The 17,478-nt window shown below is 34.4% G+C and overlaps 1 protein-coding gene and 1 long non-coding RNA gene across 4 annotated transcripts in view; one reads left to right on the top strand and one right to left on the bottom strand.

Annotated features, from left to right (window-relative positions):
• LOC126868715 (HIRA-interacting protein 3) overlaps nt 1–17,478 on the top strand; it is a 90,280-nt gene that overhangs the window by 27,027 nt on the left and 45,775 nt on the right. Inside the window, exon 2 of the mRNA XM_050624507.1 lies at nt 17,063–17,374. Coding sequence (XP_050480464.1) covers nt 17,063–17,374 — 312 coding nt within the window. The remainder of the gene's footprint in view (nt 1–17,062; nt 17,375–17,478) is intronic.
• On the bottom strand, nt 1,346–8,812 carry LOC126868736 (uncharacterized). Of its 3 annotated transcripts, none has more exons than XR_007690728.1 (3): nt 6,767–7,674; nt 3,891–4,124; nt 1,346–3,733 (listed from the first exon to the last, which is right to left on the bottom strand). It is a non-coding gene; the product is annotated as an uncharacterized LOC126868736 (long non-coding RNA). The 3 variants fall into 3 exon arrangements; XR_007690729.1 differs by having other exon boundaries at nt 1,346–4,124; nt 6,767–6,941; nt 6,996–7,668; XR_007690727.1 differs by having other exon boundaries at nt 1,346–4,124; nt 6,767–8,812.

Raw genomic sequence — 17,478 nt, 5'->3', positions numbered from 1 at the left:
AATGCAGTGTCTGTCACATACTGTTGTAAAATAATTACATTTTCATTTATTCGAATAGTATCAATGAGGTTCGATTTTCTTTGTCAAGAATAATTATCTTTAAAAAATATTTTCTATTGTTCGTGTTATTTGGACACCTTTCCATATCATACAAACACAATATTTTTCCACCCTTTAAACTGTAAAAAAGAACATTTTTGAAATGATATTTCAAACTACCTCGTAATCTTGCAAACGTAAAGTAAATAAGAAATGTGAACAGGAATAAAAAAAGTTCTACATAGAGTAATATAAAAATCCCTTTAAAACTAACTGGTCTGAAATACAGTTAAGATACACGGTTTTATTTATTTTATTACTTATTATATTTTATTTATTTATTACACATGGAATACAAGTTGATAGGATCCCTTAAAAACGATAGACTAACGATAAAGTAATGTATCTCAGAGAACACGTGATATTTAAACAAAAGTGATCTTACCATGTGTTTAATCATTTTTTTTTTTGGTGTAAATATGCGGGGCTGCATCCACGCAGACACGTTCCTGTAGTCGGCTCACAGAGACTGCGTGGCGTTCCGCGCAGGGCCGTCAAGTCCCGCTGTTATAAAAGGAATCGCCGGCACCTCGAATACGCCAGTTGTACGTTGAATCAGGTAACTCACGTTCGCGAAGGTGAGGGTGGTCGCGTTTTCCCGTCAGGTGAGTCCTGCACACTGTACAACGAGTTTAAATCTTTACAGGAGGGCGGCCAGCGAACGCCTTTTTCTCACGAATCCCGTACGCTACGCATAGTCCAAAGGAGAAAATAGTTACGACATCGTGACACGCGAGGCGGGCTTACTTTCTACGCAGTGAACCGTTCTTTCGAAAATTATGTGAAAATGAAAGGGGAAATACTTGTTTCTAAAACAGATTTCAGATATTATTGGTATGGTTCGTAGAAAGGAAATTTGTTTATTAGAAAGGATTGTAAACATTCTTGGGCAATTCTTCGCTCTTTTATTTAAGAGTTTTATTTGAAGCGTTTTTTTCTTTCACACAAAATTTGATATCATTAGAATATTTTTTAATTTTAATAGAATGGGATCGATTAATTTATTTCATGACAAATGATATTGGAAATAATGGAATAGCTCTTTTGCTATGAAAATAAAGTGTAGTAGCGAGAAGAAATCTTCTAAAAAGGTTGCAGAAATTATAAGCCATTTTTTTTAGCTTTAGCTCGGAGCGAAGAACACAATTTCATTCGCTTGAAAAGTTTTGTGAAGTTACTAGTGGGGGTATTCTTCCCTATAAAATTTGGCGAAATCAGGAGAAAAATTTAAAGGATATTCGTACTATCATCGAGCAAGGTATTATATTTTTTTAAAGAACGAAAATACGAATTTTACAGACTCCTATCTCGAAATCATAATACCTTTTAAAAAAGAATCGTTTTTGACATAAAATGCAATATTTGAGTAATAAATTTCCTATAACCTTGTAATACTTTTTACGTTGCTTTTCTAACTTACTTTTATTCGACATATATTTTTTCGAGACGTAGAAACAACCGTTTCTGTCGTATCTTTTAATTCAGATTATTGTCCAGAATTTTTAATCCGGATTTTTATTACATTTTTTAAATTAAAAATCATGCAACTTTATATTCATTTATCACTCTAAAATAAAAATTTAATCGTAAGAAATTTCCCGAACAACATGCTATACTGTATATTTGATGAAAAATGTCACCAAAAATCGATCATAGTAACCATCTATAAATAGAAGCATAAAATATGAATAAAACATTCTTTCCACTAAAAAGCTTTTAAAACATCCTTTGTAAGAAAATATCTCCAAACACGTTTCTCGAATCCGCATTTCCTCCAAATCGACACTTGAAAACGAAACCCTCTTCTTTCTTCGCTCCGAACGAAGATCTTCATTCCTTTTTTCCATTGAGCCCTATGGACTATTGAGAAACGCGCGTTTACAGTTGCGGAGAAAAGAATCGATAATGATCGCGTCTAATTCAATAAGCAAATGGTCGATTGCTGCGATCACAGCCGAGAATTAATGCAATCAGAAGCAATTTTGCGCGCAATTCCGTTCCCGCTCTCGCGATTTTGTCTTCGGTGGAAGGGCGGAATTGAGGACAAACGAGACAAGGGAACAAACCGAGTTCAAGGGGAAGGGGCGAAACTCGGATTCCCGGGGAAAAACAGACACAAATGCCGGTGTAAGTTGTTGGTCCTTCCGTATAGGGGTTAATAAACAAAGTAGAATAGTGAAAGAGTTCGACTTTGTGGAGTAAACGCGGCTATCCCTGTACACCTTTTAACAAAAATTCCGATAAAATCTCTATTTAGGTTCTCGTCGTAAAGTGATCCGAGTGTTTTGTGGTGGTCGATGATGGAACATTCGTTGAACCGCATGTCAAATACTCGTTTCTGTTCATCGCGATAAATTTTATTTTATTTCTACCTTGTATTCGACGAGATCGGATATATTTTATTTTTTCGTATAATTTATATTTTACTATCAAACATACGATAAAATAGGTAAAAGTGTTATTTAGAAAAAAGCAAGGATATAAAACTGTGTATACCGATAAGACGACATTGCGAGTGAAAAGTAAATATACAGTCTAATCGAATAACACGTAAAAGCGGGTATGACGTGATTCCTTGTGTAGAAATAAGGAAAAGATATAGAACCAAATTTTTTCATTTTTGACATAGTTTCTGAAAAAATCAAGTTTAAAAATTTATCAAATATACTTGAATGTAATTAATTCTGGACTGGACAGAACTAAATAATCGACAAGAGGTGATTCTACGTGCGAAAGCAAGTCGAAGATGTAGAATAAAATATTTTCACAAAAAATATTTTGTTTCCGAGAAAAATAGATTTGAAAATTTATCATACGCGTGTGCTAAGCCAATTCTTAATTAAACGTGTTCAAACTCTATTTTCTTGGAGTCTTAAACAGAAAAATGTTATTTTACATTTTCCACTTAATTTTCACACGTACAATTAACTTCTTGCCTATTATTTAATCTGCTCAGTCCGCCATTAGCCACGTGCAAGTATAGTTGATAAATTTTCAAACTGGGTATTCTCGAAAACTAACCCAAGAATGAAAAAACTTTATTCTATATTTTTTCCTTATTTTTTCACAAGGAATTACGTCGTGCTGACTTTTACGCGTTATTTGGTTAGGCCTTGTATAAGATTTTTTTTAACTCTATATAAGCGGTTATTTTAAAAAGGTGCAAGTCGCTTTCAAGCAATATGTAGTTTGCTGCGCTAACACGGATAAAAGTCATACTTCCGGACTAAAAATATGAGATCTTGGCTGACCTTGTTTTCGCTTTTTAGAGTGGAGTGGTGTCATAGGATCTGACGATCGACCTGTACCTAATGAAATTTACTACCTCGTATTTCCTTAATGACAACTTACTATCACGCTATTGTCCGTAAATAATGAATTCCTCATGAGAAAGAACACAACATTTCAATTTTTAATACAGTTGTAATTATTTCAAGGTATGTAATTACGAAGAATTCATAAAATAGTTCTACTACAAACACACTTTACAAAAATTTTAACGATGTATCACCGATACCTTTTTATCTTTTTGCAAACAATCTCCTTAAAAACGTCACGAGATTCGATGCAGCAAAGATCTTCCCCTGTAATATAACTTCCGCCGAGACAAAAAGGTCCAGTTACCATTATATCTCTTTTTGAAAGCACATTTCCGCTTATCAAACGTTTTTCTCGTTGCATCTAATTCTTTTCAACCATCTATCAGTCTTACAATTTTCGTTTTTAGTCCTTATACGACATTCTGATACGTAACGAACAAATGTTTTTAGTAAATATTTATCGAGACAAACTCACGTTCACCGCATCTACGCCGGCTCGGTGCAGAAGAAATGTCCTAAACCCCTACGTGTAACATAAAGAGAAACGATACCACGGAAGGTGAAATGTAGAGCAATCTTCGTGGCTCGTGTTGTGGAGGAAAACGATACTTCTAGTCACATCTGGAAATGCGTTGTACAGCTTCGCGTTCCGAACAGATTCTGTCTTTCGATTCTCTCACTCCACCTCACTATAGAGCTCCATCTCTATAATTCGAAGTTAGAGCTTTTTGACTCAGTGGAATCGAAATGAGATTGTTGTATTAGTTCGTTAGATATTCGAATTGTACCATGTGGATGAATATAATCTACGTATGTATATTGCACGCGAACTTTTTCAATTAAAAATGATCACCATTGTAAATTATGATAGTACAAAGCGAGATATTGGGAAAATATGGAACCATGCATCGTCGATTTGACGAGTAGGCTTATGTGACACTTGTTACTTATTAGTTGATAAGTGGCAGGTCTTTAAAACGGGAATGGCATAGTTGGTCGAATGACGAAGGATTTAATTTAAAATATATCTAACTGTTGCTGGGTGATATTATTTACGCTCAGACATTATGATTGGTTATCAATCTTGAATTATGTCAGGATACAGATTTTCTCGTTGTTGGATTAGCCAACATCATAGAACTGATTTTCCGATGGAATTTCGAGGAATGAAGACTAATTTAATGACAGATGGAAATTTTTGATTAGTGGAAGAGGTGATGTGCAAATTAAGAGTATGGAGAAACAATGGTACACACCAATACTGATACTTGAAAAACGACAATTTCCAATTAACCTATATTGTTCGTCGTGGTGTCAAGCAGTACGTACGTCAGAATTTTATTTCGCGTCGTCGTCAACTTTAAGGAAACATCGCGTGTGTTATAACCGTGGCTCGCGGTGACACGAGCACGCTTATAGCGAATAACACCGACCAAAATATCTGTGTTTGACATGAAATTATTACCGGTAATGTTTCCTTCGAAACTTGCCGTTTGATGCATACATCGCTTTGCAAATCAATGTATTTAACAACCAGAACCGTTCGGAAAAAAAGCAACACTCGATGAATAGAAACGTAATCATCTCTACAAGCAAGGAATAATTATCTCCACCGCGTGTATTCGACCGCATAGATTTTATCGTCGCGAGGAATCCAGCCGACCGAATCTCGTTTCGACGAGCTGACGCGAAATTTGCCAGGATTTCTGTGCGTTTACGTGTTCGCCAGGCCATGAAACGTACCAGTCCGTGTGTAATGCCGAGAACGAGTATGGTGTACGACATTTTATGTACTTAGTGAAACAGGAGCACGATTATAGGGGTGACTTGAGCGCGAAAAAATAATTAGGAAAGTTCGTAAAAGTATACTTGTGTGACTTTGGCTTCGACCTGCGGCTGTTTTCCGTATTTCGATGTCTTTCGGTCAAAAACGAGATAGCATGATAGATTACGTTTGCTTGTTAATCGTCGACCGAACGATTGACTTTAGATGTGGATTTAGGTACGAAAATTGGGGTTAATCGATTGGAGCAGATGGATCTTGAATTTTGCTAAATCAACTAGCTCGATTGATCTTCTTAGTCTTTGTTAATGTGGAGAGGGGATTGTTGTCGCATTTTTAGCGTGCATTTATATTTAGTTTTCATATTATTGTAGCATAGAAATTTCTTTCGTGTTCAAAAATGACTACATTTATTATTAGATAGTTGAACTTATAGATGTATTTTGGAGGTTCAGTTGAAAAAGAAAATTGAACGATAGTTTTAATGTAAATAGTTAATCAGATAGTTTGAAAAATAAGATAGTTTGACAGATTGCAGTGTGATATGGTACTTTGCTATTAATATAATAAAATTTATTCACACAGCGTATTTATCTTGTATTCATGTTCGAAGACATTAAACTTTCACTGCTAAAACCGTAATACGTAATATATTTTGTGAAATACGTGCCCACGGTATTTATTTAGCCCTGATCGTCTTGTCTTGGAATATACAGGGTGGTTGGTAACTGATGGCACAAGCGGAAAGAGGGTGATTCTACGCGAAAAAAGAAGTCGAAAATATAGAATAAAAATTTTTTTTTTAATTTTTCGATCGAGACAACGATCTACAGTGAGATCCGTTATAACGAGACGTAATAAAGTGCGCGCGTACCAAGCGAAAATTCAAAGTTGATTTTCTCGAGAACAAAGCCTCAAACGAAAAATTTTTATTCTATATCTTCGACTTCTTTTTTCGCGTAGAATCACCCCCTTTCCGCTTGTACCTCCAGTTACCAACCACCCTGTATATTCAGCAGTAAAACAGTTAAAGAAAGAGCGGCAATTATCACATACAAATACGACCATCTCAAAGGCAACACAATGTTTCGTTTCTTCCTGGACAATGAAGGCAACGTCTAAGATAATAGGCATAATATATAGAATAGAATTGCGTGCTTCATGCGAAATAACAACAAGCAAATATACCTAAAACTATGTTGTTTTATAAAATAGGTGATTATACTAACAATAAGTTGCATTATTTCAATGGCAAATGATTTTCAAAATCAGAAAAATTGTGTGCCGGATATTTACTAGGCGAATTGTTGTCGACGGTCAATATTTTTGATAAGATGAGTGTTTTCTTTTGTAGTTCAATGGATTATATATACATTTAAAATGGATCTTGTTAGATATTGCAAATTTGAAAATACTTTTTGTCGGTTTGGTGTGGTGCATCTTCTAATTGGATTTCGTGTTGAATGCATTTACATTAAATTGGATTTCGCGGAATCGCAACGATGAACACTGAGGTAATCTCTGATCTAATTGAACTCGCTAGGTGATTAGTTTATTAACTTACTATAGTAGGTCCAACGAGATCACTTATTTTTCTCCTTTCATTTTGTTCGCCTTTAGTCTTTGCTGTTACTCTCGCTTCTCTCTTTCAATGGAATTCGTCTAGGATGGTTACAAGATAAATTTATATATATTTTTTACGATTATTGGTAGTATTATTCAAACCGCCCGATATCATTCTGGAAAGATAACAATTTTATTTAACATTAGCTAATAGTAGTATAAAAATTAACCACTTTCGATTTGGCTTTTCCTTTCCTTGCTTTTTTCAATTAAAAATTCTACCGCATAATAATTCCTCTGCAATGTCCGTGTCACATTTTATCGCGTTTTTCTATCGGATCGCGAAGCTGATAGCGATAATACCATCGCACTCAATTCCAAGTCCGCGTAAGACGTTTGATACGTCGTGTTTCATTAAGAGCGGACAGGTTGGATCGATTTTCGATCCTCGACTGCGTACACATACAGCTAGGCGTGTTTTCCATACCCCCAATACTAGTCCCGGTAAAAGATAGGAGAGACCTGACCTGATCGATACACGTGGCTTTGTATAACCGTCCCGGAAATGACGAAGATGTTCCCCGGCATAGCACACCACTTTTGTCCTTGCAGAAAATTACTCTGGGGAATATCGGCGACACTCGGTTGGAATGTTATGCTTCGAGCGTTCGTTAACTTTGTGTCATGGTAACCTAGTAAATCTTATCAGTTTCAGGTTACGAAAATGATGAAAATGACGAAGATCGATCTTTAAATTTTGTTTTATCCATGTGTCGGATACATCCTTCGAAACCTACGAACTTGTCGGAACAAATCCACAATTTCCGCCTATCCATTCATAGACTGACAGAAAACTGTTGACACGTTACGAAATGGTTGCGCAATGCGTGCCGTATGAAGCAGCGAAAATTTCTAAAAGAATATATAGAACGCAGTTGCGCGATTCGTGTCTGGCGACGTTAGATGCGCAGTTGTTCGTCGTGTGCAAAGCTCGTATATCAATAGTGATTACGATCCGAGCCAGCGGAAATATCGTTGATTTGTTTTATTTATTCTCGCTACCGTTTTATCAGATGGACGTACAGACTGCTTAACTCAATCTCAAAGCGATCGAGCACAGAAATTTGCGAGTTGGGCAGAATGCTTGGAAAGTTTAACACTACTACATATGTAGAGACTCTCTTTTATTCGAATATCTCTTCATTTTCTAAACTGTTAATTAGTTTCACCTCGTTAATTGATTCCTCAGACATATTACAAAATACTTCCTCGATTGAATTTTGAACGCGACATATTTCGTTCTAATATCTTTGGTACGTTTCAAATTCTTGGATGTTTCTTTATTGAAAAATTTGTCACAATATATTAAACATTCTGAGTAATATTACTTCTAGGTTGTATCTGTTACGATTATATATGTTAATTATAAGTTAGTCTCATCTGGAAATTCCAGGTAAGAAAACACGAACGGTTACACAGTTCACCGAATTATGTTCAAAGGGTGTATTTATACCGATAAAGACAGCGTCCTAGATTTATGAACGTGTGCTACGTTATTGAGAATATGTCGCTATTATTGATCATTCCTCATTAAAGTAGCTTTGTTGAGACTTTTTGCATTTTTAATGAATTCTTTCCAACTTCTTATTTTATAGCGTTTTTCTATATTTAGACAGCGAGAAATACAATCGAACCAAAATATTTCTCATGATATACCCGATAGAATTGCCATCTATATTTATTATATATTTATAATATATACATATATTTACTCTTTTACCGAATTTAAAGTGTGCACATACGCCTTAAAGGAGCGCAATTACATTTTCATTCGGATCCTTTTAAAGAAAATTTTTACGATTTTAATAAAGCAAGATGCACATCATAAAATACCCAATAACCAATATATCCTTTATCATCTTTCGTGTACCATATGTCGAACTGTCGGACTTTTACGAACCCACTGATACGTTCATATGATAACGTAGATCCTGATACCATCACTGAAACGATAAAATTATATTTCATAGTTGTAAATTTTTCATTTATTGAAACACACGCGACAATCTTTCATTATAGATCTTTATATTCGGACACCTCTTTCAAAAGTGATAAAAATATGCCAATGAAGGGAATCAATTTTAATGAAACTGTTTTATAAGTCGTTTTATATATTTATGAGAAATTTGAAAATCCAAAAAAATCTCTGTAGATTTCGTTATTTTACATCTGTTTATAAAAATACGAATTTGCATAAATATAGTTTAGTATAGTAATAATATAGTAAATATCCATGTCTAATGGCGTTCCAAATATTTTATTTTACTATCTTCATATGGCATAATGTGATGCGTTTGTCAGCCCGGTTGATATATTGCCATCACCGAATACAAAATTTACCATAAATTTATAATTCATAGGATTTCATGCGTAATATAATTGAATTTCTTAAAATATCAACACTAACACTTAGGATCGGTTAATGAGATATAAACCTTTCTTCGTGAATGATTACGTGACGCAATTAAGAACGAAACATGAAATAGCCGCGCAGTTTCTGTTAATGCGATCCGCTTCTATTAAACGTTTCTATTAAAAGTTTTCATTTCTTTTCTATTAAAAAAACTTTTGCTTCTTTTTATCAAATTATTATAATGGTAATTAATTTAACATTATTGAACGTGGTTGCGATATAGCTTATAGTTAGTTTAAAGTTATTGTAACTGGACTGCGGATCTTTTTGTAATTTAAAGTATGATATAAGAACCTGTGTAGAAATACAGGATATTTTACGCAGACATATCTTTAAAATGGTTAACGGCGAAAGAAAACGAAAAAGAAGTATTATAAAACAAAGTAAAATATTCATTTTATCGATTTTATTAAAATTACTTAATAATATTGCGTATCATGCTCGCATATGCTTCTAAAAAATATGGAAAATATGCAAAGCGAATATTTCGTTGCTTAACACCTACAAGTAAGATAAATTTATATCTAGGCCCTATTTTATTATCAATTTTTCATAAAAATATATATTTGCATAAAAATCTGCATTTGCATAAAAGTCTAATTATGACATTACAATAATTACATATACAAAAAGTATCATTGAGCCGTTTAGTAAACGGTACTGCGGAATTGGTTCTCTTACACGAAAATTTATAGTATAACTAGGTAGATGTTTAGATTTCGCATTGTCATGAACGTTTCGTAAATACTAAGAGTATTTCGTAAGTATTTTTAATGCCGTGATCGTTAGTACTGTTTTAAAATCATGTTAAATATTGTTTGTATATGGCTTCACACCTACATTCCTTTTACAACGAATTATTTCTTAAAAACGAATATTTGCTATTTCTTTATGGAGATGTTTCGTTTCTTAAACGAGACGTTTCGTGCAATAACGATTGAAATAAATTATACGACGTTGACAATTTTTGAGCTGTGCATTGCTACTTATCTTAGGGAAGATAACCGAGAAATGTTGTCTAGTAGTATTTTGAAGAATTTTTTAAAGCTACTTATTAGTATCACTGACATGATCATAACTCGATAAAAATTTTATGTATTTGAGAATTTATTTAGTCAGTTTTCCATGTCAGCCGCGCTATGAACTTTATCGAAGTCGTTTCTGTATTGAGAATGTGGTTGCAAGTGTTTACGATTGGCAGTGAAATCTGAAAATGCAATAAAATCACTGTCGTTTTAACTTCCAAAGATTCATGCGTAACGCTACGTCACTGCATTCCGTTATGGAGGAAAGAAAAGAAATCCGACAAACACATAACTTACATAACATTCATTACTGAAACAAACATATTTTTATTCCTATGGTTTTCACCATGTTACCTTTTGTTTGTAAACTACTTTCGCGATCAACCTATTACGACTCTATATAAACTCATCAATATCACCTATGCATACATACAATATATACATATAATACATACATACGTTAGATTAGCGAAAACTTAACGAAAAAGAATGCCACATCTTTTTTGTTGCACAAAATTTTGCTTGCTATGAGCGCGAACATAAAATTAACGATTCTCTATTTTTACCCATTTCTTCCCGTTTCCTATCTGGAATTGACTTGTCAGCTGCGGTTGCTGCTAAATAATAACTCGAATATCGTAGTTGATTTCGATTTGAAACGTATACATACATATCGATGTTGATTCGATCGCTAACGATCGACGAGGTATGACAGGAAAATGAGATCATTGGTTGTCTTATAAATACTTTTTAAAAGAGCGACGATTGATCGTTAAAGGTACCGTTAAAAGTTACGCTACATTTCTCTCGTACGTGGTACGCGTATTTTTACTTTTACACATAGCACGCTGAATTCCGGATCATCGATGTTGAAAATCTCGCCGACCAAGCGAGAATATTTCGTTAGGCAGCTTTGTTGAAACGAAAGTGGTTATGGTATGATGGCCTACGCTTATAGCACCGCGCGCAACATCCTAACAGCTACCAGCTAGCTAGATTAACGAGCGTCAGAATGAATTATAAAGACTGCCGCGATGACGTCTTTTCTTTCTTTTCCGTTCATCATAGTCACAAAGTATTGTGCAGAGGCGAAGAAAAATGAAAAGAAAATGCTACACGCCGACTACATCGGGAAATTTCTCACCGCCCGGTATACAAGGAGGGAAACGCTTGAAAAATTAAAACGCGTTTAAATACACGAGGATGAACTTTCGCCCTGGCAAAAGGTAGAATGTTGGTAAAAAGCTACACGCTTGTTCGCTGGTTTCCAGCATGGCTCGTGCTTAATCCTTTTTGTTTATTGTTTGACATTATTCGATTCTTGATGTTTACGGATAGAGTGTTTCGCTTCTTGGGTTAACGTAAATTGGAAAATTGTAGCTACGTCTAAATAAATTTAAGCATACAAAAATGTTTTTTGTATCATAAAATATTAAATAATACTTATATCATATATCATTTCTCATTTCTACTTTTTGCTTTTCAAAAGTTCCCTATTTTCTATTGCATATAATTTGAAATGGTTAAACGCGATCAATAAAAAGTAAAAGAAAGTCCCACTTTTCTCGACAGTTTTTCTGTATATTCCAATTACATGGCTATAAACTTTTAATAGGTGTTATATTATACCTTAGTTGAAACAAACAGGTCTTCGCCGTCTCGTTTCACCTTAATCAGTTGTCTCCAGAACGTATTTACGCATTTCGAGAAATTTGCTGCGTTTAAGAATTTCACTGAACACGGAGACCCGTGTTCCAACCAATCTGTATAACTTTGCACCTGATGTAACTCGAATTTGCATACCTCTACTTTAAAACTTCAATTTTCACAAATATCAGAAGAAATATATGTTCGTAAATCGCAGATTTGCTTTTTAAATCGAGCGTTTCTGGGCAAATCAAACTAGCTCTTTACAAAATAAATAATCATTACATTTTTCCAATATTAATTGCTAAATAAATAAATAAACCACAAAGTGACGATACATTTCTTAGGAAAAATTATAATATTCAAATTCCTAATTAATCTGGATTTTAATTAGTCAAAGCTGCGTGCATTTTGATCTCGAACGCTTATGTACAAACACACAGCCGTGTCACCGCGTCGCACCGTGTCGATAGTGCCTGTTTGTTAATTAATGTCGAACTGAACTCTAGCTTCATTAACTTCTTTCAGTTCAACGGAGTTCACCAACTATCAAACCTGATATGTAATCGATACTTCTGTTGTATTGAAACGGAGCTAGTAAATTTCGTAAACGACTTTTAGAATAATATCTCTATTAAGAATTTTAATATTAAACGCGCGAGATTAAATCGTCATACGATAATATGAATTGCAGCAATCCAAGCATATTGAACTATGAATCGTTCCCCTATGATGAAACCCCTAACTATGAAACGGATCGTGTAATCAAAACGTTACCAAGATTCGATATACAGGGTGGTTGGTAACTGGTGATACAAGCGGAAAGGGGGTGATTCTACGCGAAAAAAGAAGTCGAAAATATAGAATAAAAATTTTTCGTTCGAGACTTTGTTTTCGAGAAAATCTACTTTGAATTTTTTTTTTAATTTTGAAAAATTAAAAAAAAGAATTAAAAAAAATTTTTATTCTACATTTTCGACTTCTTTTTTCGCGTAGAATCACCCCCTTTCCGCTTGTACCACCAGTTACCAACCATCCTGTATACTGTCTAAGAAAGTACACGTGTAGGTATTCTTCAGCTTGTCTTTGGAAATACATGCAATAAACACAGTTACCTTATTTTGCTCCAACAAAGGACAGAAAGACAAAATGATTTATGTGACTGAAAGCTCACGTTCGACGGATGAAATCGAATTTCCTACAAATAATACAATTTACGCGACATATTGATATCGTATAGTAACGATTGAAGTAGTCTTCTGGTATAGTGTTATCGTGTCGTTATATGTTCATGAAACTCGTTATAGGATGGCATAGTAGGGTATTTGACGTGCAGTAAGTGGCACACTGTTTCGTATTCCATAGGGATCGATCGAAGCAGTTCGCCAACATGACGCGACGTTCGAAACGTTAATTCGTTAGCTGGTAGTGTGTTGAATATAGAGGCTTCCTCGTAATTTAGCAAGCAATTTAGCCAAATGTATTAGCCTGAGGCATCTGAAAGTAAAATTCAACGTTACCGTTTTTGGTTGAGATCGACCGCTTTCTATGCATTTCGAAGAAAATTTTCTTAAGAATCGACTTGCAAATTGGAAGGTTCAGGCGGTTGTTATGCCTGCGATGAAGCGAGTCGGATTCTTCTTAAGTCTATACGTTGTATCGACGTTACTTTTATACGAACGTTTCTTAAAATCTGTTGATGAATATTTTGGAAAAATTTGGAAGAAATGGACTTCAATAAATACTTTTATTTAGTAGAATAGCGATCAAATGTTTCGCGTTACGATGTTCTCTCTTAATATACAACACTTAAATAATTCGAGTAAAAGAGTGAATATTTTTGTCAAAAAAGGACCGAAAATACTTGATTAAAAGCACGACCAGTAATTTTATTCTTTGAACAATGTTTTAGCTTTATATTTTAAATCATTTTATTTAAAAAGCCGTCGAGAATTAATCGTACTTAATAGGTACGCAGCTGAATTCGATATTCAGTACCCAGCATCTGTCGCTTATAAATTCTCAATTGGAATAATTCATCAATGCCGAACTGTTCTTTTAACAGTTCCTTTTATAGACCTACTCTCCGTTATTACCTATTCACAAACGAACGTTGTAAATAGTATTTAATTTATATTTATATATATTGTCTTATTCATAACCATTCGCAAAGTGCTATAGTAGATTATTAAGTAGCTATTTGATGTTGTACATAATAATATTATTTACTAGCTGATGTTACATCGTAAATTAATTTAAAAAGGGAAGACCAACTAAATTAGGAGGATCGGATTAATCTTAAAGTGATTATTCCACGAGGGAATCATCGCAATGTTAATTTCTTTAATTTGCAAATACCATTAGCTTCCGAGAAACGGTTTGCAATTACAGAGAATTTTATCATCAAATCGTAACTAGGTCATAGGTAAATATTCTCGCAGATCGGACGAAGGTAGGTGTATATGTTAGATGTATTTTACTTTATCTTTCGAAAAATTCCAGTAAACTAGACTGCGTTTATCTTTGTTAAAAGTTATGGGATTTCTGCTTCCCGAGGGATTCGACGATCTCGGATACAACTACCAGTAAGAAAAATCATGTAGGACATGATTGCGTGCAACGAAATGCAAAAAATAAAGGAGAAACATTCGCGACCGAGATATCGAGGAAATCTTGTTGCCATTCAATGCTCGCGATTTTTTATGCCGATTTTTCCATCGCAGAGAGCGCTTTCGAATTTGTCATTGAAGACATCTACGAAGCGTTCGTCTCGTTCTGCCTGTACCTTTGTTTTCAGATGTAACTAAAAACCATCGCTCGAACTCTGGCTCGTCAAATATTTTATGAAACTTTACGTGAATATTATACTATCGGTTATATTATATTTTGAACTTTCTACTTAGAACTGAAACAATTTTCAAGCCTAAAGCAAACATTTGCCAATTATCGAAGTTGATTAGCGAGTAGAAATCGAAACACGAAGCCAGTTAGTTTGCCAATAAAACCAATTATTTACAATTGCTGAAATAATTTTCTCAATTGCATGTGGCGACGCGACTTTCCGAATTCCATTTTCTATCTTTAATTGTCTCTATCCTTATTAGTCGAAGACGAAGGACGAAAGTAAAACCTGAACTCATATCTCGCGAAAACCACGAATTACTCGATGGTAAAGGTGAGACGCGTAAGACAATTAATTATCCCAGTTAATTTAGAGGCTCTTAATCCAGAGGCTGCTTCATATCCACCGTATTGTATCAAATCTTGTTTCAATCGTGACCTTTATTTTAGTTAATGACGATTCGTTGTCCTCTATGCCAAGTATTACATAGAAGAAAATATGTTGGATTAGGTATCAGATACGGCGAATAGTTACATGAAAATTTATAGATAGACATATCGTGTTAACGCAGCGTTAGCGCTTAAGGGATTAAACAATTAGCGAAACCAAACGAAGCACGTTTAATCGATGTTTAATAAACAAAATTTATTTTGATAGGTTTTCGATAAATTCGCCAATTTTATTCTTTGAACCCACTAAACGCAACACCGCATAGCTTTTAATCGTAAGCAATAAACCATTCTGATTGTTGATTTTATATAGTCGAGATGCGTGTCAGTTGAAGAATTAAGTCCGATTTTTAATCTTGGAGAATATTAATTTTGTCATGCATAACTTCTACTTTGGCTGTTGTTTCGACGGTTTTACATTCGGTGGATTACCTTTGCGACGTTGTAAATTTATAAATAATACATTATATCCTTATATTATATCCTTAAATTTATTTAATTTAATTTATTCGATCTAGCTTATCTCTTTGTTCTCTGTTGAAGAACTCATACTCTTGTCACTCTCCCTATATTTTACAGTTTGTAGCAGAAAATTTCAGGAAATTCAGCCGGAGGTATCGCGATTATCTGTCTTATATTTCCTGATTCTAAATTTTTAATTCGCTCGCTCTTTTCTCTGATTAATATTGGACGTTTCTCCTCCGAGATGAAAGAGATTCCTTGAGGCATACGCCAGCCTGCGAAAAAGCGAACTGCCGTCTCGAAATAGGTCCTGCACGAAATACGACCAACCTAGTAATTAGAGGCGCGTAGTTAGAAAGAAGGTGTGCGTATATGTAGAGTCTGTACGTGTCACTAACTGTGCGCTAGCAATGATTCACAGTTTTCTTTCTTTCTCTGCCTCCCACGCGACTAGGTACAATGTTCCTTTTCTCTTTTTCATTTCTTTCTCTTCTTCTTTTTTCTTCTTCTTTTTCTTTCTTGCGTTCATAATACTGGGTAATCTATATCTCTTCCTATATACACACATATTGTATATATGTATTCTTTATTTGAGATAAATCTTAGGATTTTTATACTTACAAAGAGATATCCGATTATCTTACAGATAAACCTGCGTTAATTCGAAAGACAAGATTATCATAGAGCTTAAAGTTCCTTTTTTCCGTTTCGTTTTATTAAGTTTCGAATATTTTGGAATAGAAGGAAATTGATTGAAAAACTGTGCTTCCTAATTTTATATTGTGAAATTTATTTAATAAGGTATTCAAAAAATTTTATGTATGTACATTTCATGATCGATAATGGAATAATAAGATAAGAAGTTAATAGATTGATAGTTCATACGAAGCTAAAGTGGAAAACTGAGAATTCGAGTATCTACAGATTCTTGGAGTTTAATCAACTTTAATCAAGACAACTATATGAAACACGAGTACAAAGGGAATTGCGTATGCGTACGTGCATTTTGGAACGTATGATTAAATCCCTTGATTGACATTGCGCGTTCGTACAGTTACACATACGTTAGAAACACACATCGCGAATAAAATGATACACGTGTATCGGAAGAATTTTTATATAATCGAAAGAATTTTGTATTCAATTGAGAAATATGTATGAGCAACGCATCAGAGCAAAAATATGGAAGTTATTCCTTCGAAATTGTCAAGCGAAATCATATTCATTAATAATATTCGCCACTTTTTGTCACGGAATTCTCTTGGAACTGTATATATACTAATTATTATATCCATAACAGAGAAAACTACGATACAAATACTCTTTTAAAATATTGTCTCTCAGAGTCTTTAAAAATAAATGTAAACTATACGATTAGTAATTATTGATGAATTTTCAGATATCTCAAACGCAGAAAGCAGCTCAACGAAAGTAGAGTCGCAAGAAGCTTCACAAAAAAAGTCGCAAGAGGGAAAGAAGGAGGCAGATTCGAAAAATTCGAACGAGAAAAAAGAAGAGGGGAAGAAGGAAGAAAAGGGTACGGACAAAGAAAGGGAAGCGGCTGCAACCAGGATACAAGCAGCTTTCCGTGGCCATCACGCCAGGAAGAGTATGAAAGAGACTGAATCCTCGATAAAGCAGACGGGGACCAAATCAAACTCAGAGCCAACCAAAGAACAACTTCAGCAGGAGTTCCGCGCCGACGACAAGGGTGAGTGTCACGTGCGGACCCTCGAAATCGTTCCCAAAAGGGATGTCTTTAATTTTAGAACTCTCCTTTTCCTGCCAATCTCGTTCAGTCACCTTGAAAACATC

Source organism: Bombus huntii, chromosome 8, assembly GCF_024542735.1.
Source record: "Bombus huntii isolate Logan2020A chromosome 8, iyBomHunt1.1, whole genome shotgun sequence".
NCBI classification, from domain to species: domain Eukaryota; kingdom Metazoa; phylum Arthropoda; class Insecta; order Hymenoptera; family Apidae; genus Bombus; species Bombus huntii.
The sequence above is the reverse complement of the archived record's forward strand: the minus strand, read 5'-3'. Positions and strand labels throughout refer to the sequence as shown.